Source organism: Lepisosteus platostomus, chromosome 16 (assembly GCF_059453375.1).
Source record: "Lepisosteus platostomus isolate fLepPlt1 chromosome 16, fLepPlt1.hap1, whole genome shotgun sequence".
NCBI lineage: Eukaryota > Metazoa > Chordata > Actinopteri > Semionotiformes > Lepisosteidae > Lepisosteus > Lepisosteus platostomus.
This window is the reverse complement of record NC_142626.1, coordinates 15,181,881-15,205,105: the sequence shown is the minus strand read 5'-3', so window position 1 is coordinate 15,205,105 and position 23,225 is coordinate 15,181,881. Positions and strand designations below refer to the sequence as shown.

At 41.0% G+C, this 23,225-nt stretch overlaps 1 protein-coding gene and 1 gene segment (V, D, J or C); one reads left to right on the top strand and one right to left on the bottom strand.

Annotated features, from left to right (window-relative positions):
• LOC148646937 (Ig kappa chain V region K29-213-like) overlaps nucleotides 1-23,225 on the top strand; it is a 619,354-nt gene that overhangs the window by 7,597 nt on the left and 588,532 nt on the right.
• The window catches only part of LOC148646946 (interferon-induced protein 44-like), a 44,969-nt gene continuing 24,427 nt past the window's right edge, over nucleotides 2,684-23,225 (bottom strand). The window contains exons 1-6 of one of the 2 annotated variants that reach the window (XM_088608991.1): nucleotides 22,497-22,585; nucleotides 21,403-21,442; nucleotides 19,872-20,067; nucleotides 18,550-18,702; nucleotides 5,417-5,588; nucleotides 2,684-2,835 (exon numbers count right to left, since the gene is read on the bottom strand). In XM_088608991.1, coding sequence (XP_088465117.1) covers nucleotides 2,699-2,835; nucleotides 5,417-5,588; nucleotides 18,550-18,702; nucleotides 19,872-20,067; nucleotides 21,403-21,442; nucleotides 22,497-22,548 — 750 coding nt within the window. In that variant the 5' untranslated portion in view covers nucleotides 22,549-22,585 and the 3' untranslated portion in view covers nucleotides 2,684-2,698. Of the gene's footprint in view, nucleotides 2,836-5,416; nucleotides 5,589-18,549; nucleotides 18,703-19,871; nucleotides 20,068-21,402; nucleotides 21,443-22,496; nucleotides 22,586-23,225 lie in introns of those variants that run through there. The other variant, XM_088608990.1, reaches the window with a different exon arrangement.

The following is a 23,225-nucleotide window of genomic DNA, read 5'->3' as shown; positions in this document are numbered from 1 at the left end:
CCTTCTGTTCCCTCTGGACAGGAAATAAAAATATGTTCTTGTTCCCCGGATATACAGGGTAGTCCTGTCCCGGCCGAGGTCTCAACAGCCTCCCTGCCACAGGAGCGGTGCTCCGAGCAGTCGCTTGATCCACCAGGTAAAGCACACCCCTTTTACATCCCTAAAGAGGAGCAGATCTCCCCACCTGGCGATGAAAAGGAGCTTTCCCTGTGCACCCTGGCACCCAAGAGTGATCAGGACCACTACCCCGCAGTGGTGGAAGGGATCCAGATGGCAGGAGAGCAGGTTGGTGATGTAGCCCTCACCCTTAGCCCTGGGAGGTCCTCTATTAGTGAGGATCTGCTTGAGCAGAAGTCACAGGGCCACTGCCAGGAGCCCCTGGTGCAACATTCACAGGTTAGACAGGAGGTCCAGCTGGACACTGGGACTACTGCGCTGTGGACACACCTGATCCCAGATGCCGATTCCCTCTGCTGTGACCCAGGGAACCTGCAGTCAGGTAACCTTATTTCTCACAACTACCAGGTAGTGAGTGAGATTGACCTGATTGTTCTTGCCTCAACGGCAGGGTTTCCAACACACCCAGTCCCCAAGAAGGTTTTCTTACAGCCACCAGGTCAGTCTGTCAGTCTGAGTCTGACCAACAGTGGTTCAGCCAGACTGGAGCTGGATGGTCAAGCCACCTGCCTGTTAGTGCAGAATCCCCCACTGCAATGACATGGGCCTGGTGAGTGATAGCGAGTTCAAAGACTGTGAACTAGCTATCCCAGTGATGGGGCAGCTCCCTGAACCCCTAGCTTGGGAAGGGGGGAGTGAGCAGGTGTCCTACACCCATGCCCAGCGAACGATTGTAAACATGTCGATAGAGGGATTCCTCAATCAGGAAGTGCGCAGGGTGGACCTGAACAGTGAGAATGGGATAACAATCCCAGATCACTCAGGTGCTCCAGATGACCACTCAGCCGAGGGTCAGGCATGCTCCACTGCTGCACTGCCCCCTGCAGGGTTCCTAGAGCACAGGCATGAACAAATTGAAAAAGCAGATGCCCTGGAAATGGAGGAGCAGCATCAGCAGCTGCGCCAGATCTCCCCAGATTTCCAGAATGTTGTTGCCCAGGATGCGACATGGCATACTGAGAAAGAAACCATGTACATGCTGCGCCAGCTTAGAAAGGCAACAGTCACTCAGAAGGAGATGACTGGGATCAGCCACCCTAAAAGACTTTTGGGAGGACTGATTGCCACCGCCACTGTTGTGCATTTGCTATTTTTGGTAGGTTTGTTTGCTACTGGCACTCTCACCGTGACTGCCCCAAGAAGGCAGGTGTCAGAGAGGCCAGAGGGTAGTGACAGACTGTATCAACAGCAGCAAAAGTTGGAAAGCCTAGGGAAAATCCTACAGGCAACTTCCTATGCAACAGGGTTAAACTTTATCTCCCAACCAGTGAACATGATTGTCGGTGTTATACAGTGGGTTTATGCTTGTGTGCAACAGGCCAGAATGTTGACACAAGACCTGTTAAGGGAGCTTAGTGCCACTGTAGCCAGTCAAGCCATGGCACAATTCCCAACCCACTTGATTCCACTCTTCTCAGTAGAGGAGTATGTGATGTTAACCACCCCATTGCTCGTAGCTCACCCAGAAGGCGATCCAAGATTGAATTCGTTTCTAAATCTTGAGATGGGTATGGCTACCAAAGCTATCCGTTGGCTGTGTCTAAATGATCCACCGATGAAGGGTGTATGGCTACTAACGAGCAGAGGGAGGTTAATGAACTCCATGGAGAGCAGGTGGGAAGTAAATGGCTGGTCAGCACACCACATTTAACTGTCACTATGACTTATGACAGGCATGATACAGCTACTATAATGCAGCTGCCTAATCAAACAGTTTTCCTGCAAGTTCCCAAGGAGGCCATAGTACAGCTTGGTGACTTAACACTGTACTGTCTAGAACCAGACACATAAGACCAAACTTGAGGTCGTGGATGCCTTCAGGTGCCACACTATTGAATTGGATAGAAATCCAAGGAACAGTAAGCCCTGAAGAGGTACAAGTAGTTAGTTTGCTTTTAATGGAACAAACCTCCAAACCATCCTGACAGGTGCCCAACACAGTGTTGTGGTTCATCAGGGGGGGCTGGGAAAAGGAACCGCTGTTAGTGTAACACTGCTGCTGGGTAGCTCGATCATGACTGGCAGAGTACTCTGGATGCTGTACTCTCATTCAGGATGTACTCCAGGTAGCATGAATGAGTCAAAGGTGGCATGTCAAAAGAAAGGAAGTGACTTCTTCCCAAATATCTGCCTACTACAGAGGTATCAGATATTGACAGTGAACTTCCTGATGTGTAATGCCTAGACTGAGATGATGTCTCGTACATTGTTTATACATACTTCAGATGTTGTTCATCATGTTTGAATCCAATGCTGGTTCCATTATGAATTCTTGAGAAGTAATGTGGACATTTAAGGTTAATGTTCTAATGACAAGGGACATCACTTAACACAGTTTTGGTTTGAAGACAACAACGTCTCAGGACCTCGTGCCGTTCAAAAAAGGGGGGATATGTAGCGGCGAGGCTTATTAAAATACAGGAAATAAGTTTTCTGTTCCCTTGCCAGTCCTTCTCTCCTTCATCTCAGTGGTGCTGGGTACAGAGAGGCCATTCCAAAAAGTGTTTTTCTAGCTGTAATTTTAAAACCTACATACTGCAGCTAAATTTAAACTCACCTTTTGTTTGATGCTTCTGCTCCTGTACACCTTCTTGAGATCTTTTCCTACCAATGGACAGCCTAAATCCACCTTAGTTAACAGCAAAACCTGGGGAATACCTACATAAAAAAACACATTAGCTTTTTTCTCAAACCTTCCTTTTGCAGAAGTTAAGATTTCAGAGGCAGGAAAATGGCAAAAGTGGAGGTATTATTGATTTTTATTTCTGATTTTCTTCAAGGCAATTTGATTGTATACACTGTGTTCTGGTACTTCACTTATTTAATTTTATAATATTTCCTGGATCAGTCTATCAGGTGTAGTGGATCATAACTTGGCTGTTTAAGGTAGGGCTACACTTGTCATGCAATACTTGTAATACGTGGTACAAATATTTATTTTATTGGGACATTTGATACTTTTACACAATTTTATTTTGTTTTTCAGAAGTAGTGAAAGTTTTGTCAGTACCATTTAGGTTGTATTGTGTTGTGTTGTGTTTACTTTCATTACTTCACACTGATGGAGAAAGTTATCCGTCATTTATATTACAGGTATCAAGAGCACTGACAGTTTCTTTCACAATTTTATTTGACAATGTTTTAGATGTTGTTGTGAATCTGTGTTTTACCAAGGAGTTTAATAGTGCTGAATGGAAGTTCCCATTTTATTGCAGCATTGATCAGGTATAGAATTATTTGGTGCATGTGTGTAAATGGTAGATGCTATTTATTTAATATTGTAAGACCTAATGTCTTCACCACTGCTTTATTTATTTTCTTGGCTACAAAACTGTCCATGGATTACTACAACTATTTCAGGTTTTTAAATTCAGTTTAGGTTAATGACCACAGCAAAGTAAGCTATCCTTTTAGACAGGACTCTTTGACTTTAACAGCTGTGATGACTATGAACAAGGTTCCTACCTCCAGGAGTGAGTAACCCCCGAGGGCTGCTGGTGGTGGTCTAGGTGGATTCTGAACTATTGCTATGCTACCCAAAACTTTATTCATTCCTTTCATAATTACAGAACAGGTAAAGATCAGTCTTCTTTTGTACAGATTGCATATATGAGTCAGATTTAATGATATTCAAAAATACTCTCAAATTGTAATGCCTTGATGAGCTCCAGTGCACCTGCACTAAATTCTATTACACATTCCTCATGTGGAAGGAGCTCATCAGGGCCATCGCAAATAAAGATCAGGCTGGGCTTGTTATGTGATTAGGGAAACCTCAATCCCCATTTAAATCCTAAGGAGTCAGTCCTTGGGGCTCAGACAATGAGTCACAGTAGCTTGTGTAGCTGCTCCCTTTTCATAGGTTTTTCCAGGATTTCACCTCCATTTCACCTACCTGATCTCTTCTAAAACCCTCCCTGATCTCCTCCCTTTTCATTTCTCCTTATGAATTAATTAATTATTAAATATACCCATCTAACTTCCACTGCTGAAACTATTCTGGCAATCATTAAATCGCCATGCCCTAATTACCATCTATGGGAACGGCCTAACACTACAGAAGCACATTGCTGCCACAAGGAAAAAAAAATAGCCCCTTTATGTCGTAATTACGAGATACGTGTTTCGTAATTACGACATAACAATGATTATGTCAGTATATGTACAACCTGTTACATTGTGTGTAGTGGATCATAACTTGGCTGTTTAAGGTAGGGTAGTTTTAAGCTTTTCTGCGAATACGCTAGATACCGGAGCAAACAAGCATACTTTTAGAATTTGATTAATAGGGAATATAATATGGAATCGCGTATCTAAAGAAATTAATAACAATATAATTAAATTCATGTACTACAACACAATAGTACACGCTGTAAAGTGTCTGTTGAGAAAACATCAACTTTATTTAAAGTCCAACGAAAGTATTAATGGTTTTTAATCACCATTGCGGGAAGTTAAAAAACACTTGAATTACTTATCCAGTCACTCGAAAAAAACCACATTGCCCAACGTTAGAAAGCATCTTGCATTACATTGCTTGAAAAATAATTTTATTTCAAGAGACTGGATAAGTAATTCAAGTGTTTTTTAACTTCCTGAAAAACAAGTAATAATTTAACAATATATGTAACACGTGTAATCAAGGGCCACCTATATGTGTGGCATTTGGTTAGACTGGACAGCAAGAGATTCAGTGAACGTCTTTCTGCCTAGATGGATGAGAGGTGAAGAGCTAATCTTGCTTTTGTCTGACAATGAACCAGAGTGAAATCCAGAGAGCACGGAGTGTGGCCAGAAGAACCTGTGTTTCAGAAGAGTGATGTTGGGTGTGTCTGCACTGCAGGGACAGAGAAGGACCCTGGAAGAGGGGGTAGAACTCTTAGTGTGCAGAGTCAATGAATGAAAAAAAGAGACAGGGAACAGCAGTAAGTGGAGAAAAGATCATGTACAATTAGTTCACCCAGTGGTGTGGGGTCTGATGTCCTCAATGGAATGTAGCATAGATTTCAAATAAATATTAATCAGTAACATTTAGTATGAAAACTATCACATTTTAGAAACATTTGAACAAAATAACTAGTGTATAGTACTTTGTGGTGTCCCTGAATGCTCTAGACTGGTAGATTGTTACTATATTGGGTGACATCAATTTGAAACATGATTTTTCTTTATTCATTTTAAACATATTATTTTTTAAACATTAAACATTTCATAGCCTCTTATATGATAAATTCCTTACCAATGTCAGAGACATTTGATCTAATTTGTTTCAGAAACTTCAGAACATGATCATCCATAATGCTCAGTTGATCTGCTGCCACAACGTAGACAAGACAGTGGGCCTCATCATTCACAGTGGGATTCGTGTTGAGATATGGAGAGTCAACACTGAGATGTTTTTTTGGATCGAACTGGTGGAGAGAAATGTAATGAGTGATGTACAAGTGTTTAATAGCACTCTTTTAATTACTCTTAATACCTTATTTTTCTTTTAATTCTCTTGAGACCTTAGCTCCTCCTAAAACCTGAACCATCTCCTGTACTCTGTCACATGGTATACTCGCCATTTACACATGAAGGCAGTCTCCTGCAAACTAGAACAGAGGTATTTCTGGTGTAAATGTGCATCTTCAGTCTTGTAGGAGCACCTGATTAAATCACAAGGTTGTAGTGGAGTCTGCTGCTTCTTCTGGATCTGGAACCTCTGGATCCAGCTACTTCTCCTATATCATTGAAAACAACCTTAACAATTCTAGATACCTGTTCACCATCAATAGACTGTTCAAGCCAAACCTACCTACTACATTACCTGCTTCGTCCCAACTTTGTAACACTTTCTTAGACAATTTTTTCATCACAAGATTGAGAACATCTGGCATCACAGTGGGTCCACCAGCGTTATACTGCTCCACCTCCTTCCTGCATGACTGTTGTTGCTGGTTCTCCCCTTTCTAGTTTTCACCCTATATCTAACTTCTTTCTCTGGCTAAAGTGTGTTGCTGTTACTATTCAGCTATGGATCTCATTGCAAATAACCTCTTCATCACCTTCCAGTTCGGTTTCAGACAATAATAGCACAGAAACTACCCTGGAAATCCTTGTTCCCGAAGGGCTCTGTACTGCTCCCCCCACTATTCTGAATGTTCCCAACTGGTCAGTTATTAACATCACATGATTGTGATTGGAATGATAATTTCTATTCAGATGATACTCAAATCTAAGTCCATACTAAACCTCACAGTGACGTAGTTGTGTCTGTACAGCTGTTTTGTTCTTACCTGGATTCCTATCATTACTAATGTCTATTGGCATGGGGGGCCCTGGGCCCTGCATGGTAGTGGTACAGGGCTGTTGCTCATCAGCACCTGGGATGAAGAAGGCACCACAGCAGAAACATTCCATTTCTTGTCTTTTCTGCATGGAATAAATGTTTCCTTATTCCTTTGCCGCCTACGCATGCTGACGAAGCTACAAATGTTAATTATAATATTGATATTGCTGATAAGTAAGACCAGATTGCTGGATCTATCAGGGAGAAAGGAGAAAGCTATGTATGGTGTTGACTGCAATAAAAAATGCTTCCTCCTGAATCTCACAGAAATCTCTTTAAATCACTCTTTAATGCTTTAAAAAAAACAAATATATGATTCAGTTATATCTTGTGGTTTCTGCATAGATAAATATATACGTGATCAAGAGATTTCTACTGGCATAAGCAAAGACTGTATGTCACTTTGCATCCCTGTAATTTGTTAGAAGCATGCCACTCTTAGTGCTTATACACAAACTCTTAAATCAAAGAATGAAGAATGTTGGGTGAAGCTGTCCTCCAAGTCCCAGAAAACAACAAGATCCTTCTACTTCAAAGCAAGAGTAGAGAGCAATACTGACAGTTAGAATGGGGTTGCCACCCCCCTAGTGCTTATGAATAAACTCAAAGAATTGAAGAATGTTGGCTACAAGAGTAGAGAACAATGGAATTGGTTCCTTTGGAAACCACAGCATAGAATATGTAAATGAAAAATGGATTGAAGTTGCTAAGTCTCTGCGCTGAGCATAGAGTAATGAAGAAAGATACAAGAAGTGAAGAAGGGGTTAACTGAGTCCTTTCTGCGTGAGGACTGGACTTCTAAGTAACAGGCTAGAGTTATGGCAGGAAAGGGGGATAACTGATAAGGATTCCAGATGCCAGCTAGGAAACCCCCCAGGGAAGGGAAACTAACACTGACCATTAAGAGTGACCAAAGTCTGAACTGGCCAAACACCATGACCTCCCCCCATTACCATAGTAATGAGCTATGTCAGAAGCAGCAGAAAAGGGCTATATGAACTGGAAGTTTTGTATTGGCACTTTGAACAATACTTGGGTTTTATTGTTCCTTGCATGCAACAAAACTCATCTGTTTAACTTCATCTCGGGATCCAGAACTTATTTGTCTGTTACAATAATTTTTGGCATCATGACCAGGATTCTCCAGAAGGCGCAGAGCTTCCCATTGGCAGGAGAGAAGCTCAGTGCACATTTTTAATTATTAAAAGTCACGACTCTCTTGTCTGACCGATTGGGAAGTCTCTGCTGCCTGCGAGGATCGCCTGAGATGGAGTAAACGTGAGTTTCTGGATACCTTTGGCCCAGGGAAGACACCGGTGTATGTAATGGGTGGTTGGCTGTAAGCCCAAAATTTGGTCTGGCAGGCAACGAGCCGTGGTATTGTGCACAGGCGTTCGAAACTGGTGTATGCCTTAATTGCACGTGGAGTTTTTTGAAGGGGTTTGGACCTTTACTGCAAGGCTCAGAACTGGTTTGGCCTTAATTGCGCACAGGAGTTCTGAAGCTTGAATGGTGCCTTAACTAGGCACATAATCCAGAACTGGTTTGGATTAATTGTGCACAGGAGTTCTCAAGCTTGAGTGGTGCTTTAATTGCAAATATAATTCAGGACTGGTTTGGGCCTTAATTGCACACAGGGTCCTGAGATTAGCTATGCCTTGATTGTGCACGGATTGGCGTGGTTTTTTGTTTTAAAGGGAACAGGAGAGACGTAGATGATATTTGTTTTTATGCGTTTTCCTTGTTTGTGAACTGAAATGGAAATCTAATAAGGAAATTGATTCTTAAAATGTAGAGAGCTTTGCAAAAAATATATTGGTGCTTTTAGAAAATATATTTCAAGGATGCAATTGCTGTGCTACAGTTAGTGCAGAATTTTAGAAAACAGCGCGTCAACATAGTACACTGTTTAGGTTACTTTGGAAGACAATGTATCAAAACAATATATGCTGTCTGGGTCGTTAAAATTAGCCAAAAGTAACTGATAAGCTTTGAATAACAAATCTAGTGGTGCTTCTTTCATTTTATGATGTAACCTGTTTTGTCTTAGGGAAAGGGGAAGTTTAAGAAAGGCCAAAGTGCTGAGCTTTCTCTTACAGTGCAACATCTTATAAAAACCCTGTACTGCTTGTAACAAATGGAGTCTCTGGTTGCACTTTGTGAAGTGGCAGCAGGGCTCCCAATATTGCAATATTGAAATAAAGACCTTACTCAGGTGAGAACTCTCTCTTGTGGCTTCCTTGATAGTTATATTTCCATGACAGAACATACACATATGCACAACACTAACATAAACACATGAGTTCAGGTTGATTCTGTTGGTTCTGTCATGAATCTCCCTCACGCAGGAAAGCGCTCCCGCATTCCCTCGAGCTCTCCCCATACCAAACGTGCACATGTCAATCAGTCCTCTACTTAAACCCTCATCTGTCCCCCGGTCATTGCTCACGATTGAGATTCTCTCCCGGAGCTTACCTACTAACTACGCCTTTGCCTTACTATGACTTCTCCCCTGGACCTCGACCCCGCTTTTCCGACAACCGCTTTAGCCACTCGATTTTGTACCTTCGCCTGTTTTACGCTTTCTCGGATCCTGACCCCAGCCTGTCTCTTCGTTTACGTCTCTGCCTACAGACGCAACTTCTAAGCCTTCCCGGACTCCGACCCCTGCCAGTCCCTCGACTACGCCTTCGCCTGTCGATTCTGTGCCTATGCCTGTACTACGCCTTCCCGGACTCGGGCCCCTGCCTGTTTACTCCGACTACGCCATTGGATCCCTATCCTCAGCAGTCAGCCCCTGCGTGACAGGTTCTGAGTGTCTTGGTTACATCCGTTTGTGTGTATAGATGAAAAAGCTATTGAAGAGCACCCCCACACCCCCCACCCGTCTCGGTGGAAGTTGCCATATTCAAAAAATCCTAAAAATATAATTAAAGTTGCACACAACAAAGCATGACTGTGAAAGGTCAGGAGGCCTGCCTAGTGAGCACAACACTTGATTACAGTAAAAAAAACATTAAAAAATAAAGAAATGTTCCACGACTCAAAGCGAGGTTGAATAAGGTTAGGGGAAATGTCTGGTGTAAAACACCTGGTTGCAGCACTGTGGCTGTTGTGCTTGAAGAGCTATTGACTCATGAATAGCACCCCCCAATCCCCACATACCGCCTGTCTAATGGTGCCATATTGAAAAACTAGTGTGGCTGTTGTATTTGAAATGCTATTGAGCCATGAAGTCGACCCACCTATGGCACTATATTACCTGTAGTGTTATCTTCAGAAAATCATTACAAAATAAAGAAAGGGGCCACAGCCACAACAAGGTTATATAAAGTTAGGGGGCCTGTCTGGTGTGTAAAACACTTGGTTTCAGCAGTGTGGCTGCTGTATTTGAAATGCTATTGAGCCATGAAGTCGACCCGCCTATGGCACTATATTACCTGTAGTGTTATCTTCAGAAAATCATTACAAAATAAAGAAAGGGGCCACAGCCACAGCAAGGTTGTATGAGGTTCGGGGGCCTGTCTGATGTGTAAAACACTTGGGTACAGCAGTGTGGGTGCTGTATTTGAAATGCTATTGAGCCATGAAGACGACCCACCTATCCCAGTGTATTACCTGTAGTGTTCTCTTCAAAAAATCATAAAAAATTAAAGAAAGGGGCCACAGCCACAGCAAGGTTGTACGAGGTTCGGGGGCCTGTCTGGTGTGTAAAACACTTGGGTACAGCAGTGTGGGTGCTGTATTTGAAATGCTATTGAGCCATGAAGTCGACCCACCTATCCCAGTGTATTACCTGTAGTGTAATCTTCAGAAAATCATAAAAAATTAAAGAAAGGGGCCACAACCACAGCAAGGTTGTACGAGGTTCGGGGGCCTGTCTGGGGTGTAAAACACTTGGGTACAGCAGTGTGGGTGCTGTATTTGAAATGCTATTGAGCCATGAAGACGACCCACCTATCCCAGTGTATTACCTGTAGTGTAATCTTCAGAAAATCATAAAAAATTAAAGAAAGGGGCCACAGCCACAGCAAGGTTGTACGAGGTTCGGGGGCCTGTCTGGTGTGTAAAACACTTGGTTTCAGCAGTGCGGCTGCTGTATTTTAAATGCTATTGAGCCATGAAGATGACCCACCTATCCCAGTGTATTACCTGTAGTGTTATCTTCAGAAAATCCTAAAAAATATAAAGAAAGGTTCCACAACCCAAAACAAAGCTGGGAAAAGTCAGAGGACCTGCTTAGTGTGCAAAACACTTGCAGCATTGTGGGTGCTGTGGTTTAAATGCTATTGGTTTGTGAATACCCCTATCCCAGTGCATTGTGCCATATTAAATAAAAGCATGAGAAAAAGAGATTCAGAATGCAAAGCTGTGTCAGTGTTCTGTGTAAAAAATCGATTTGAACATCATGGGAGCTGTTTTTAATAAGCTGCTGAGTAAAGAATATTTTAATCTTCCTGCTGTCAGTAGTATTTTCAGGATAGTTGACCCTTACCTGAATGAAAACAGGGCGTAAAGGAAGGGTTTCAGAAATCAAACAAAGCTTTATTCCCGTGCTTACAGTCTGGGTAATGGGAGACTGCGCTGTTCTGCTTCCTATGGTCATATACGGGTTTTTCGCACGAAGCCATATTGAACAGTATTTCTCGCGTTGTGAACGTGTGCACACAGCGGTCCCCCGGGTTCCAGTTCGTGTGTAATTACGCATCGATGAAAAACCGGAGGTTTAAAAAAAGATAATTAGCTCACTGATAGTTTGATGTAAAGGCTGTGGAAATATCCACAAGTCGGGGTCTTTAAAATGCATTTGGTTTGACGGCGTTCTGTGCTTCCATTGCGAAGATATGGACAAAAGAATATTCGTGCTTGGTCAAAAAAATGTCATAAAAACGAAAAAGTAAAGGCTGAGAAAGCATCCACAATGTATTTTATACACAAAACAAGCATTCTCGCAACTCTAAGAGGTTTCGTGAAAGCGCTACAGGCGTGCCAAAATCGTTTTCGAACTTCAAGCTAACTTTACCCCGGTTGTTTACCGAATTTGTGTGCCGGCATGTACGTACGTGTGTGTGTGTTGTAGTGCCTCCGGGGGAGAGGTTTATGTAATAGAGACAAAAGTACTCACACCACACTTCTCTTCTTTAATTTTCATGGAGTTTTTTTCCATTTCTCCAGTTCGTCCGTCTTTCAAGGCAGTCCATAATCCAGTCTGAATTCCAAAGTCCGTAAAGTTCCACAAATCCGCGCAGTATCCAAATCACAAACCGTAAACTGTAATCCTTTATTTATCCCATTTTCCATTTTCCATTATCCTTAAATCTGTACCAGTACCAACACCAACCGAATTCACCTACTTACTTCCGCGCTGGTTCACTGTTTCCAGGGCATATATATTTCCTGATGAGACACACCTGTTTCTCGTTGTTTTTCGGACTAAACCCTTTCCATCTGGTCAGCTGGTTTCTCTTAGCGGCCATCTTGGTCAGGTCTAAGTCGAGTATATTGAGCAGATCGGATCCTAGGGGTTAAATTTGCGCAGAACAATTTGGCCCATTTGAATTTGGTAGAAAAGATGAAATTGATGAAAGTAAAATTGGGGCGATGGAAGGCTGAGCAGTCGAGGATGGCGGGAGGGACGTTCCTAGCATTCCCCTCAAGTTGGACGCTATCTTTGTGTCATTTTTGTGTAAGGCCCTAAGTTCAGAGATCAGACATAAAAGCCAGTACTTTACAATATTATGGTTCAATTGGAGTATGCCAATTTTGAGGCCTATCTCAAATTTGATTCCTAAGGCTGAACTTTTGCCCAAGCGTTATGTTCATGCCAAGAGATGGCTAATGAAACACCCGGAGGGGAAGGAGGTGTCAGTATGTTGTCAACACAAAGCTCTATATAATCTCGTAAATGTAAAATCAGATTGTGCAGTGTTGGGGAAGAATAAGGTGCACTGGAGAAGGACTCAACCAAAGGGATTAGATAATCATTTGAAAGATCTTAACTGGTTATGTGTGTGGAACCGACTACCAGTTAGGCAGACAATGTACAAGCATAAGCTAACTAAGGTTAAGACCTGTCCGTATGTGAGTTATGAGAAGGATGAATCTGTTAAACATGTGTTCTGGGATTTTGTGGCGTGAATGTGGACCTTTACTGACTGGGGTCCAGTCTGGGTTCATGTTGTCATATGACATTATTATGCATGCATGGAAGGGGACGGAGAGGAAACAGTCAGTAGACTGGATCCTCTGGCTAATAATAAGTATCATTAAATTTACCCTGTGGTCAGCAAGATGTATGCAGATGAAGAACAAAACTAAGAGAAGAGCCAAAGATTTCTATTGGGAAATTTGTAATGAACTTAAGAGGAGGATAAAGATGGATATTCAAAGATGGAAGTAGCACGGTGCAAAGGATAAGTGGAAGGGGTTGATGGTATTAGTGACTGACGAGAGTTAAAAATGTGTAAATCTGGTTATTTTTGTATATAGTAGAATGATTGTATTGTGATTTATAGTTTTATAAAAAAAATATTGAGCAGATCCTTCCTGAAATACCTGCCCTGGATGACCCTTCCCCTGGTCATCTTACAGTGTGTAAAAGAGTACAGTGCGTAACTGTGAGTTTTCATATAGTAAATGGCAGTGCGAGTGTGCTTAGCCAGCCAGACTGGCTAGAGACTTAACTAAAGAGACTTGATGAAAGCAAATGACGAAAAGCAACTTAAAGAGACTGGGAAATATAAGACCGTCTGAAACGTATAAGTATAGTACAGGTGGACCTACTGTAAATGAGTTAGATAAACAGTTTTTGTATTTATATACAATTAGTTGAAATAGTTGAAAACAAAAGTTGGATTTATTCGAATGTCTCGAAACCAGATATCACTGAAACGCTGTAGATTTAGAATCATGACTGGTGGATAACATTGTGAAATTTGCAGAACTAGAACATCTCTATTGAAAAATTGGGAGAAATATGTACAGAAAGGTGCAAGCAGTTCACATGGGGTGTATTCCACAGAAATTGGATAAATCTCAGAAACAAAAGAGACAGGCTGACTGGGGGAAATCTCCGGTTTACAATAAGTGTAAACAAAAATATACACGTCTTTACAAGAGAAACTGCAGAAAGCGCATGCAGGATGAAGGAAGCAGGGACCTGCCCTGTGGTTCAACCGAGAGATCTGTTTACCTAAAAATTAGATTGGTAAATCCCTTGTAGCCTCCCTAAGTCTGTCACAGTCCAGTGCGCAAAATGAGTTAAACCTAAAATGTACTGTTAATGGTGTGTCGGTTTCTCTGTGGGATACTAGAGCACTACTGTCATGCTTGTCTCACTTCACTGTTCAACAGTGTGCTATAGAGTCCTATATATGGGGCAGGAGGCCACAGGAGTATTGGGGCAGCAAGTTTTACTTGCTGAGTACCAGATTTTAACATTGATTTTAACATTTACTTGCATTTATCACCCGAATGTGGGTGGTTCCATCCCAGATCTATTGGGCTGGGCTGGGATGTTATGCAGCATTACAAGGAATGACTATACAGAACAGGGTATCACGTGGCTTCAACTGACCTCTGTGATCACTCAGTATGTTGATGATATTCTGAGTGCTGCCTCTGACGAGGTAACCCTCAAGTCTGAGCTGCTTCAGGTTTTAGAGAGTTTCTAATATTAAGCAGTTATGATAAGGCCCTTTTGTGTCGAGGACTGTGTAACTTTAACAGGGCCTGAGTGGAATGTTTTTACGGGGTGAACACAACTTTTAACAGATCTGCTTAAGGGGGGAGTGCAGTCCAACAACAAGATTGCCTTGGTTCCAGCAGCAAAAGCCACCTGTAATAATTTGAAACAAGCTCTTTTACAGGTGGTGAGACTGGGAGGTTTCCTCAGATGTATCAACCATTCCTTTGAATGTAAGTGTGGAAAATGGGTTCTGGGCAGCTGTGCTGACACAGGAGCATGGAGGTAGGCACCCCAGTGGGATACGATTCGGGACCATTAGATGCTGTAGCCAAAGGGTGGGGGACCGTTAAGATTTAAGAAGATGTAATACTCTTTACTGATGGGTCTCTCTGGTGCATGAGGGAGAACAGAGAACAGGCTGAGCTGTTACGACAGAATGTGACATGCTAAAGACCGGAAAAATGTCCCTCCACTGCCTCAGCGCAGCAGGCCAATTTAGAGAACTGATTGAAGTAAAATTGCTAAAGTAAAAAGTGAACAATTCATATTTACAGTATGTACTGTATGTATTTGGCGTATAAATGCCACAATTCTGGAGGGCTGTGGAGAAATAGGATTCTCTCACTATGGCAGGGACTCCAGTTAAGAATGCTGGGTTTGTCTCTGAACAGTTAGAAGCTTTTGCAGCTGCTGACTGAAGTAGCTGTGGTAAAGTGTAAATAACACAATAAAGAAATAATTCCAGTAACTTGGGGGAATAACTTAATCAGATGCAGATGCCAGGTGAACAGCCCTGGGAGACAATGAGTCTGAGACCCCTGTGAAATCTCTGTTGGTGAAAAGGGTCAGCTACAGGACATTCAGGCTGAAGCCTCTAAAGCAGAGAAATAGACATAGTTAGAAAAGAATGTGGGGCTGCATGATCATGGAGTATGGGGGGGTCGCAAGCACACCGGACACCCTGCATGCCCTCACAGCCTAATGCCCTTTGTAGCCCGACAAATTCATGCTGTCAGATACCCAGGTGTGAGTCAAATGGTGCGCCAGTTGTCCCGAAACTGGGTTGGGACTGTGTTTAAAGCAGCAGCCACTGATGTTGTATTTCGATGTGATGCTTGGCAAAGGAACTCAACTACAGCTCAGGTGCGGGTGTGATGGCTCAGAAAGCCAGCCCCTGAGGGACCTGTCATGTACTGGAAAATTGACTATTATAGCTTGCCAATATGTAAAGGGAACACTGGACTCTTAATGATGGTGAATCTCTTCTCCTGGTGGGCTGAGGCCACTACCTCTGTAACTCTCAAACATTTGATGACGAAGATAATTCCGTGGTGCAGACTGCACTGTCACTTGAATACTGATCTAGGGGCATACTACACTGGGAAGGTGTGTAAGGCTGTAATTGCCTCACTGGGAGTGAGGTGGAAGTTACATTATACCCGTCACCCGCAGTCTGCAGGCATGGTGGAACGAATGGATCTCTGAAAGACCGACTGATGAAATATCAACTGAAGGAACACCGTGGGTAGATGCTCTACCTGCGGCCCTTTGCAGTCTACCGATTGGATCAAACAGAACTGTGAGACTGAGCCCATTTGAGATCATCATGGGCAACCAAAGAAACTCCCTGGAAGGCCAAATTTGGTGTAACAGATTGCTGAGTTTGCTAACTCCAGTAGAGGGAAGACATGACCAGATACCTAGTGAGTGAGTGTGGGTGAAGAAGAGATAACCTGCCAGACGTTGCAACCCTGCTGGGGAGGGACCATATCAATTGTTACTGACTACCGACCATCTGCCATCTACCATCTACTGACTGCCATCTGAGTGACAGGCTGAGATTGCTGGATCCACGCATCGCACTGTCACCGAGCCACTGCACCAGAGACTGAGTGAACAGAAAGAAAGATATTGTTACCGTTTCTGTGTCTGATGCTTCCTAACGTGGGCCAACAGCGTGCTTGTTAGGCTTGAGGAACATTACTGGGGAATATGGTATCAATACATTGCTGGAGTTGTCATATCTATCAGCCACAGATAATAATCAGAGTTGGGGATATATTGCTACTCTAATATTCTGATGATAGATCTACACATGGCTGAGGTCTGCATTTGGGTCCTGGGGTGGAATTTTATTACAATATTTATTTGTAGGATTAGTATTGTTTATATGTAGAATTGTAACCATCACTTGTGCAAAGACATTAATCACATCTTGCTGTAACCGTGGAACTCACAATGTCATGCTAATGCATGCCTGTACACCTAGAAAGGAAGGATCTGCCCTGAGATTGTTTGTGAAAAAAAAAATAGGCAGCACTGACGCATGCCATATTTTATAAGGGGTGAATGAAGAAAGATACAAGATGTGAAGAAGGGGTTAACTGAGTACTTTCTGCGTGAGGACTGGACTTCTAAGTAACAGGCTAGAGTTATGGCAGGAAAGGGGGATAACTGATAAGGATTCCAGATGCCAGCTAGGAAACATCCAAGGAAGGAAACCTAACACTGACCATTAACAGTGACCAAAGTCCGTGAACTGGCTGAATACCGTGACCTCCCCCCATTACCATAGTAATGAGCTACATCAGAAGCGGCAGAAAAGGGCTATTACCATAGTAATGAGCTATGACAGAAGCGGCAGAAAAGAGCTACATAAACTGGATGTTTTGTACCGGCACTTTTTTACAAAACTTGGGTTTTATTGTACCTTGCATGCAATAAAACTCATCTGTTTAACTTCATCTCGGGATCCAGAATTTATTTGTCTGTTACAACAGTAACTAACACAAATCATCATCTTTCAAATGAAAAATAAATACAAATGGATGCACCTATGCTATTTTATAGATTACATCATTGTTAGGCTCCCTGATATGAAACATGTTCTTTTCACACAAGCCATGAGAGGGGCAGAGTGCTAGATAGATCATAAGATGATCATAGCTAAGCTCAGAATGAAGGTTGGGACATCTGTTCACCTAGGCAGAGCTCTTCCAAGAAAAAAACAACAACTACATTTTGCAGTGATTGTGTTTTTGTGGCATACGAGAAGTGGGGGTACGAACCAACATGCAGCATTCTTGAAAACCTCAACTGAACAGGACTCTATTGAGGACAAATAGACTTCTGTATATCGTTCCATGAGAAAGCACTCTAATCCATTGGCTATAGTAGACCTACTAGGTGCCATGCACAAGGATTACAACCCCACTTCTGAGGTTCTCAGAAAACAGTAAGAAGAATGGAGGAGAAATGTACAGAACTTTCTGAAACAATTTCAAAATGAGTATTGGATATCCAGGGCACATGAAATACAGAAGCACGTGGACAAATATGACATGCTGACTTCTATAACACATTAGAGACCATCCATGGCCATCTCTCCTATAAGGAGTGCAGATTGATCTATTTTAATAAAGGTTGAAAGAAAAATAGTACAGAAGTAGAGCAAACATTTCCAAGCAGTCTTAAACAATCAAAACCTAGTCAACGTCTCAATTTTAGAAGATCTTCAAGTCCTGCCCACCATCCAGGGTCTTGATCTCCCACCCACCTTCTCTGAGGTCTACTTTGCCATCAAGTCTTACAAAAATGAAAAAAACTCCTGGATCTGACTTCATCCCATTTTAATTTTGAAAATTGGAGGTTATGCTTCCATCAGAACCCTTCATCACTTCATTGTGGAGACAAGGATGCATTCCACATCAATGGAGGGATGAAAACATCAGCATTTATCAGAACAAGGGTGACAGATCAACTTGGGGCAACAGCAGGAGAATATCTCTGCTTTCAGCTGCTGGCAAAGGTCTGGCAATGGTCATGCTTCACTGACTTATTGCCACCATCACTGAAGAGCTTCCTGAAGATGGTGTGCTTGCACCAGTCCTATTTAACATCTTCTGCCTGTGAGTTACACAACTCCGGCAGGTATGGTTGTAGAGAGTGGGGTATTTTTTAACTTTTGGTTGGACGAGAACATCTTTAATATCAGGAGATTCCAAACTTCCAATAAGCTAAAATCAGAATATGTACTTGAGCTCCAGTATGTTAATGATTGTGCTGTTGTAGCACACACCCCAAAAGCACTGCAAGTTATGCTTACAGCAGTCGTACAAACATACAGTAGAATCGGACTGTTTGTCAATATTACAGAAACAGAGTTTTGTGCCAGTGATCATCCAGAGCTCCACTTGAATAACCTGCTTTTTACCATTCTAGACTTGATACTTGCTAATGTGCCTCACTTCTGATTCCTCTCCAAGCCGTCTGTCTAAGAGGCTAGTGTTTAAACTGAAGATTATCCAAAAGCAGTTATGGGGTGGAATGGTGATGCATTGTCAGTACAACTTACCGTGTATCCATCTTTTATATGGCCTTTTACCACACTGATGAAGTCATCAGGACTTTGCACAATTTTATCAATTCCCATGACATCATAGATAACAAAAGGGAGAAATCCATCACCTTCTCCATCTGCACGGTCCTCTACTCTGAATGGATTAAACTAAACAGAAAAGTCAGAAAAGCTAAATTATAAATTCTGAGAGAATTATCCCCATTGCACAGATACATGGGCATCAGTGTGTTGCACTTTTAAAGGTCCGTATAGTTAATACCATTGTACTAAAAGACTAGATCATCTCACTTCAGGTCTTCATGGACTGATGCCTTTGTTTTGGCTTCAATTTAGCCATTATGGAGACTTATTGGATACCATAAACAGATTTCTACATTTGCTCTTTTCATATTCTCTCTTCAGGAACTGATTTAAAAAATAACATATCATAAACTGCTAAGTTTAGACTACTGCACAAATTAGCACCTGCACTTCAAGGTACTAGACTGTCTGCACTATGTCCTGTCTTGGCTGTATTATAACATCTAATGTCTAAATGTATTGTAATGTCCATTGTCTGTTTGTCATTTGTATCTATTTTTACATTTTTCTTTCACTGTTACTAGGTACAGCTGAATGAGTAAGCATCACAATACACTTGTATATGGCAAATAAAAAATCTTGAAATCTGAAACTCTATTTAGTTGTAGTGTTGTCAAAATACATAGTACTTCAAAGAGGTTTGCATCCTACTATTGACCAAGTCTGAAACTACACCTTTTATTTGCTGTGGTGTAAGGAGGCACACCAGGCCACCAACCAGAGCTGGTTATGGAGAATAAAAATACTGGACTGTTCTTTTGGGACATTTGGTTCTGGTAACTGGGGTCAATGGGGTTCTTGTACTTGATACTAGTTGAATCATCTGTTCTGTATGTTGAGTAGGCAATCATAGAATTTATTTTAGCTTTAGGAATACTTTTTAGGTGGAGGAAAGACTGAAATACTGTAAATAACTGGTATATTATGCACATTAGGATAACTGTCCATGAGTGCACTGAAAAAAAAGAGAAAAAAGATCCTGTTGCAAGAAAAAGGTCCTAGCATCCTCATAATTGCTACATTGACACAAAAAAAGCAGTTCCTCCATTTTGACATCACAATCCATTACAATAACAGTCAGGAATAATTCAGACATTAATAGTGCCAAGTCACTGTAGAGTTTGCTATATACTATCATAAGTAAATTAACCTGTATGTTTATCAGGATTGGAAATAATTTATAAAGAATTTGAATATGTTATTCCATTCAATACACCCTCTAGATGGCTACTAACCTTCTTGGTAAAACTGTGTTCTTCTTCACCAGCCAAAGCAAGGCTTCTCAAATAACCTTGTAACGCAGAATCAATTGTATTGATGTAACTGGACTTTCCAGCCTTGATCTGTCCAGCCATCACGATTCTTAATTCTTTTACTTTTGTGCATCTTGGTGTTAAGGTCCTTATTTCTTTCAGAAGTTTTTCTTTCTGCCTGTAAATAAGAAAGAACACATCACACAATAAAGAAAAATAATTCATCCTAGAAGGGTGTATAACTGGTTTTCTACACTGTTCTGTGCGCAGATACTTATTGTCAAAAACAGCTTGACGTAGTGGCTTACATAAAATAATAGTAAATATCTAAATTTTGTATCTACAATTTCCTGTGATATTACTATTGTAAGTAGAGGTCACTCTACTTAACTCTACTTAATCATTTTCAGACCAAGGATTATGCTTTATAAAACCTTCCTGTTCACATTTTATTTTTTGCTTTTGCTACATAACTAAGAACATCTCTGTTAATATATACAGATCCAGCCATTCAGAATGCACACAGGATAATGCAGCAATTTGCAGTGAACACACCTCAGTGCAACACAGCACACCACACTTTTTTATATTGTGTTCTAGGATAGCACTGTTTTGTAAAACCACCAGGTGAAGCACTGAAAGCTTAACATGGCATGTGGAAGCATTTGGACTGTTGCCAGAAAATGCCTGGTTTTGAATTCCACTCAATACTGAGCCCCTTGAGACAAACATTTTCCAATAATAGAATTTAAGTTGTATAGAGTTTAGACTTAATTAATTAATTTTAATTTTCTACTGTATGTTACAGAATGTTAAACATTAAATAAATAAAAAAAAGAAAGAAGGTCTATTTTACAAAACAAAATGACCATGTTGGGTACAGTAAATAAATAGTTTATTATTATATCTTGTGAGTGCAACATGCTTCTTTCATGTTTAGATCCAAATGTTTTACATTACTTTTATATTTTCATTCTGTTTTACATCCACATAGTTTTAGAGAGCTACATTACTCTGCCAGATATACTGTATATAAGGAACATTTTTTTATAATTTTATAATTTTAGAATATTGTAAACACATTGAACCTTTTTTAATCCACATTGAAATTATGTATATTTCTTTATAATGCTAAATTCAGTAACAAACAATTAGGAAGCAATTTTATTTGAGATTTTTATTATGAAAAATATATTTATATACATGTCTTCTTACTCCAATTACTGACAACCATGACTTCTTACCAGGCATTATGGATTCTGTATTTTACACTATGGGTGTCAGGAGGTATGAGACAGGTAAAGGAATAATGTAGTTTTTCTTTCCAGCTTGGCTGTTAACAATTTTATACTCATTATTCTTCTTAACTGAACACCTTCAATCAGTTCTTCAGGGACATACAAACACAGCAGCTCTCCAGGACTGTATTGAACAGCCCTCATCTCATTCTTACAGCTCCACATTGGGAGGTACAGTGTGATGTGGGTTTCACGTTGTATTTTTAAATACTTACTGATTGCCCCATTGTATTTCCCTCCATGGTTCATCAAGTTCTAAAAAACAGAAATGACATCATGACAACCTTCATGTAACTTGAAATCATCACAGTTTCTTCAATCCTTTTTCCTTACCTGGGTCTGGTGAACTACAAATTGACGGTAAAGTATCAGATTGTCTGAGACTGTTGTAATAACATGAATTTAGAGTTTGCACTGTATATTTTAATACCATACTAGAGTGATATGAAGAGGCTTGTAAATGCTCCTGTACACGTATCAGTCTGTATTTATGCGCTATATAAATGCAGATGAACATGAACCCCTTAGGCACTGGTCCCACTGCAGTTCCTCTCCCCACTTTGCTTTGCTTTGATCTTTTTGTGCAGCTGTAGGTATTTTCAAGTAAGATATCTTCCATTAAAGTCAGAGTCTGGAAATCGAGATCAAACTCAGCTAATGTACACAATGTCAGCTTGAATTTCAGGGAGGAAGAAAATAACTTGCTGGCTTCCTTAGGTCCTGAAAACTTGGGACAAGCACCATTGCCAATTGAAGGACAAAGAGTATAAAAATATTCTTTGTGTCTCTGAAATATTCCTGTGTTTTACCTAGAATTCTTTCCTCAAGGGAAAGCAGGTGGATCAAGCCGAGATGGAATTCCTGGAGTTCAGCTTGTGTTTCAGGGAATCAGAACATTCTCAGGGTACCAAGAAACCCATGTTAGTGGTTAATGCCATTTCCCTTTCCTCACTGTAGTTATATTGGCTGGGTAAGGGGGTGAGTATGATGTGCAGACAATTGTTTGACAGATCAAACTCGTTCAACACTCTCGACACTCTCACTCTCTCAAACAATCCAGACAGCCTTTTATATGATCTTTGATAAAAGAGCAACATATCACAGATGTAGCATAACTAACTTTTTTTGGATTAAATTCGATTTAAATTAGAGGCCTATCTTTCACTGCACGGGAAAGGTGCATTGCTTATTAAAGGAACAAGTAATAGTTAACTCAATCGTGAAAAGCAAAAGAAAAACAATATTTTCACTGTTCCGTCAACTTCTTGTTCTAATTTTTTGTACATTACGTATGAAAGAAGAATCTTACCTTTTGATTTGGAACCACCCAAACCATTATATGTGTTACATTCAATCAGCATCAATTTTGTGAAACAATATTAAATTTAAAAGTCTATCATCCTGCAAACATATGGGAACAATGTCATTCTTTGGCTCCTTCGGTATCAGTCTGTGGAAACTAGTAGATATTCCCAAAGCCTTTTGCCAAGTCAAAGGTGAAAAATTCACTGTCTGAGACAATTAAAAAGAGATAAATACTTATCATGCTTGTTCTCCCGACTCCTCATTCCTCACCTCTCCACACTGAGTAACAACACCATGGCAACATATTTTACCAGCTAAAGGCCTGGTAAAAGATCAGTGTTAAAAAATCAGAAAGTTTTTCTCACTCACAAAAGGTTTTATGCACTTATTGGTGTACAGTATGTTGGGGGAAATGTCAATTATACACATGTGGATTTTTACATACATTTTTACAACATACATTGCGGTGCGCTTTACGCAGTCTACCGCGAGTTACCGGTAAATACCGCTAGTTACCGTAAATTCTCCTATAATACGGCAAGCAAAATAATAGTATCCGGAATTTCCGCAAGGTGGAGCTAATAAAGCTCAACCTCTCATGTTTGAGCTGTCGCCATCAAAGTCTTTAACGAAGATATTACTAATAGTATTAATAATGAATGACCTTGGACAAGCTGTAAGTGTAAACTTAAAGTATTGCCCTGGTCCACATTCTTTTTTTCATTGACACTCT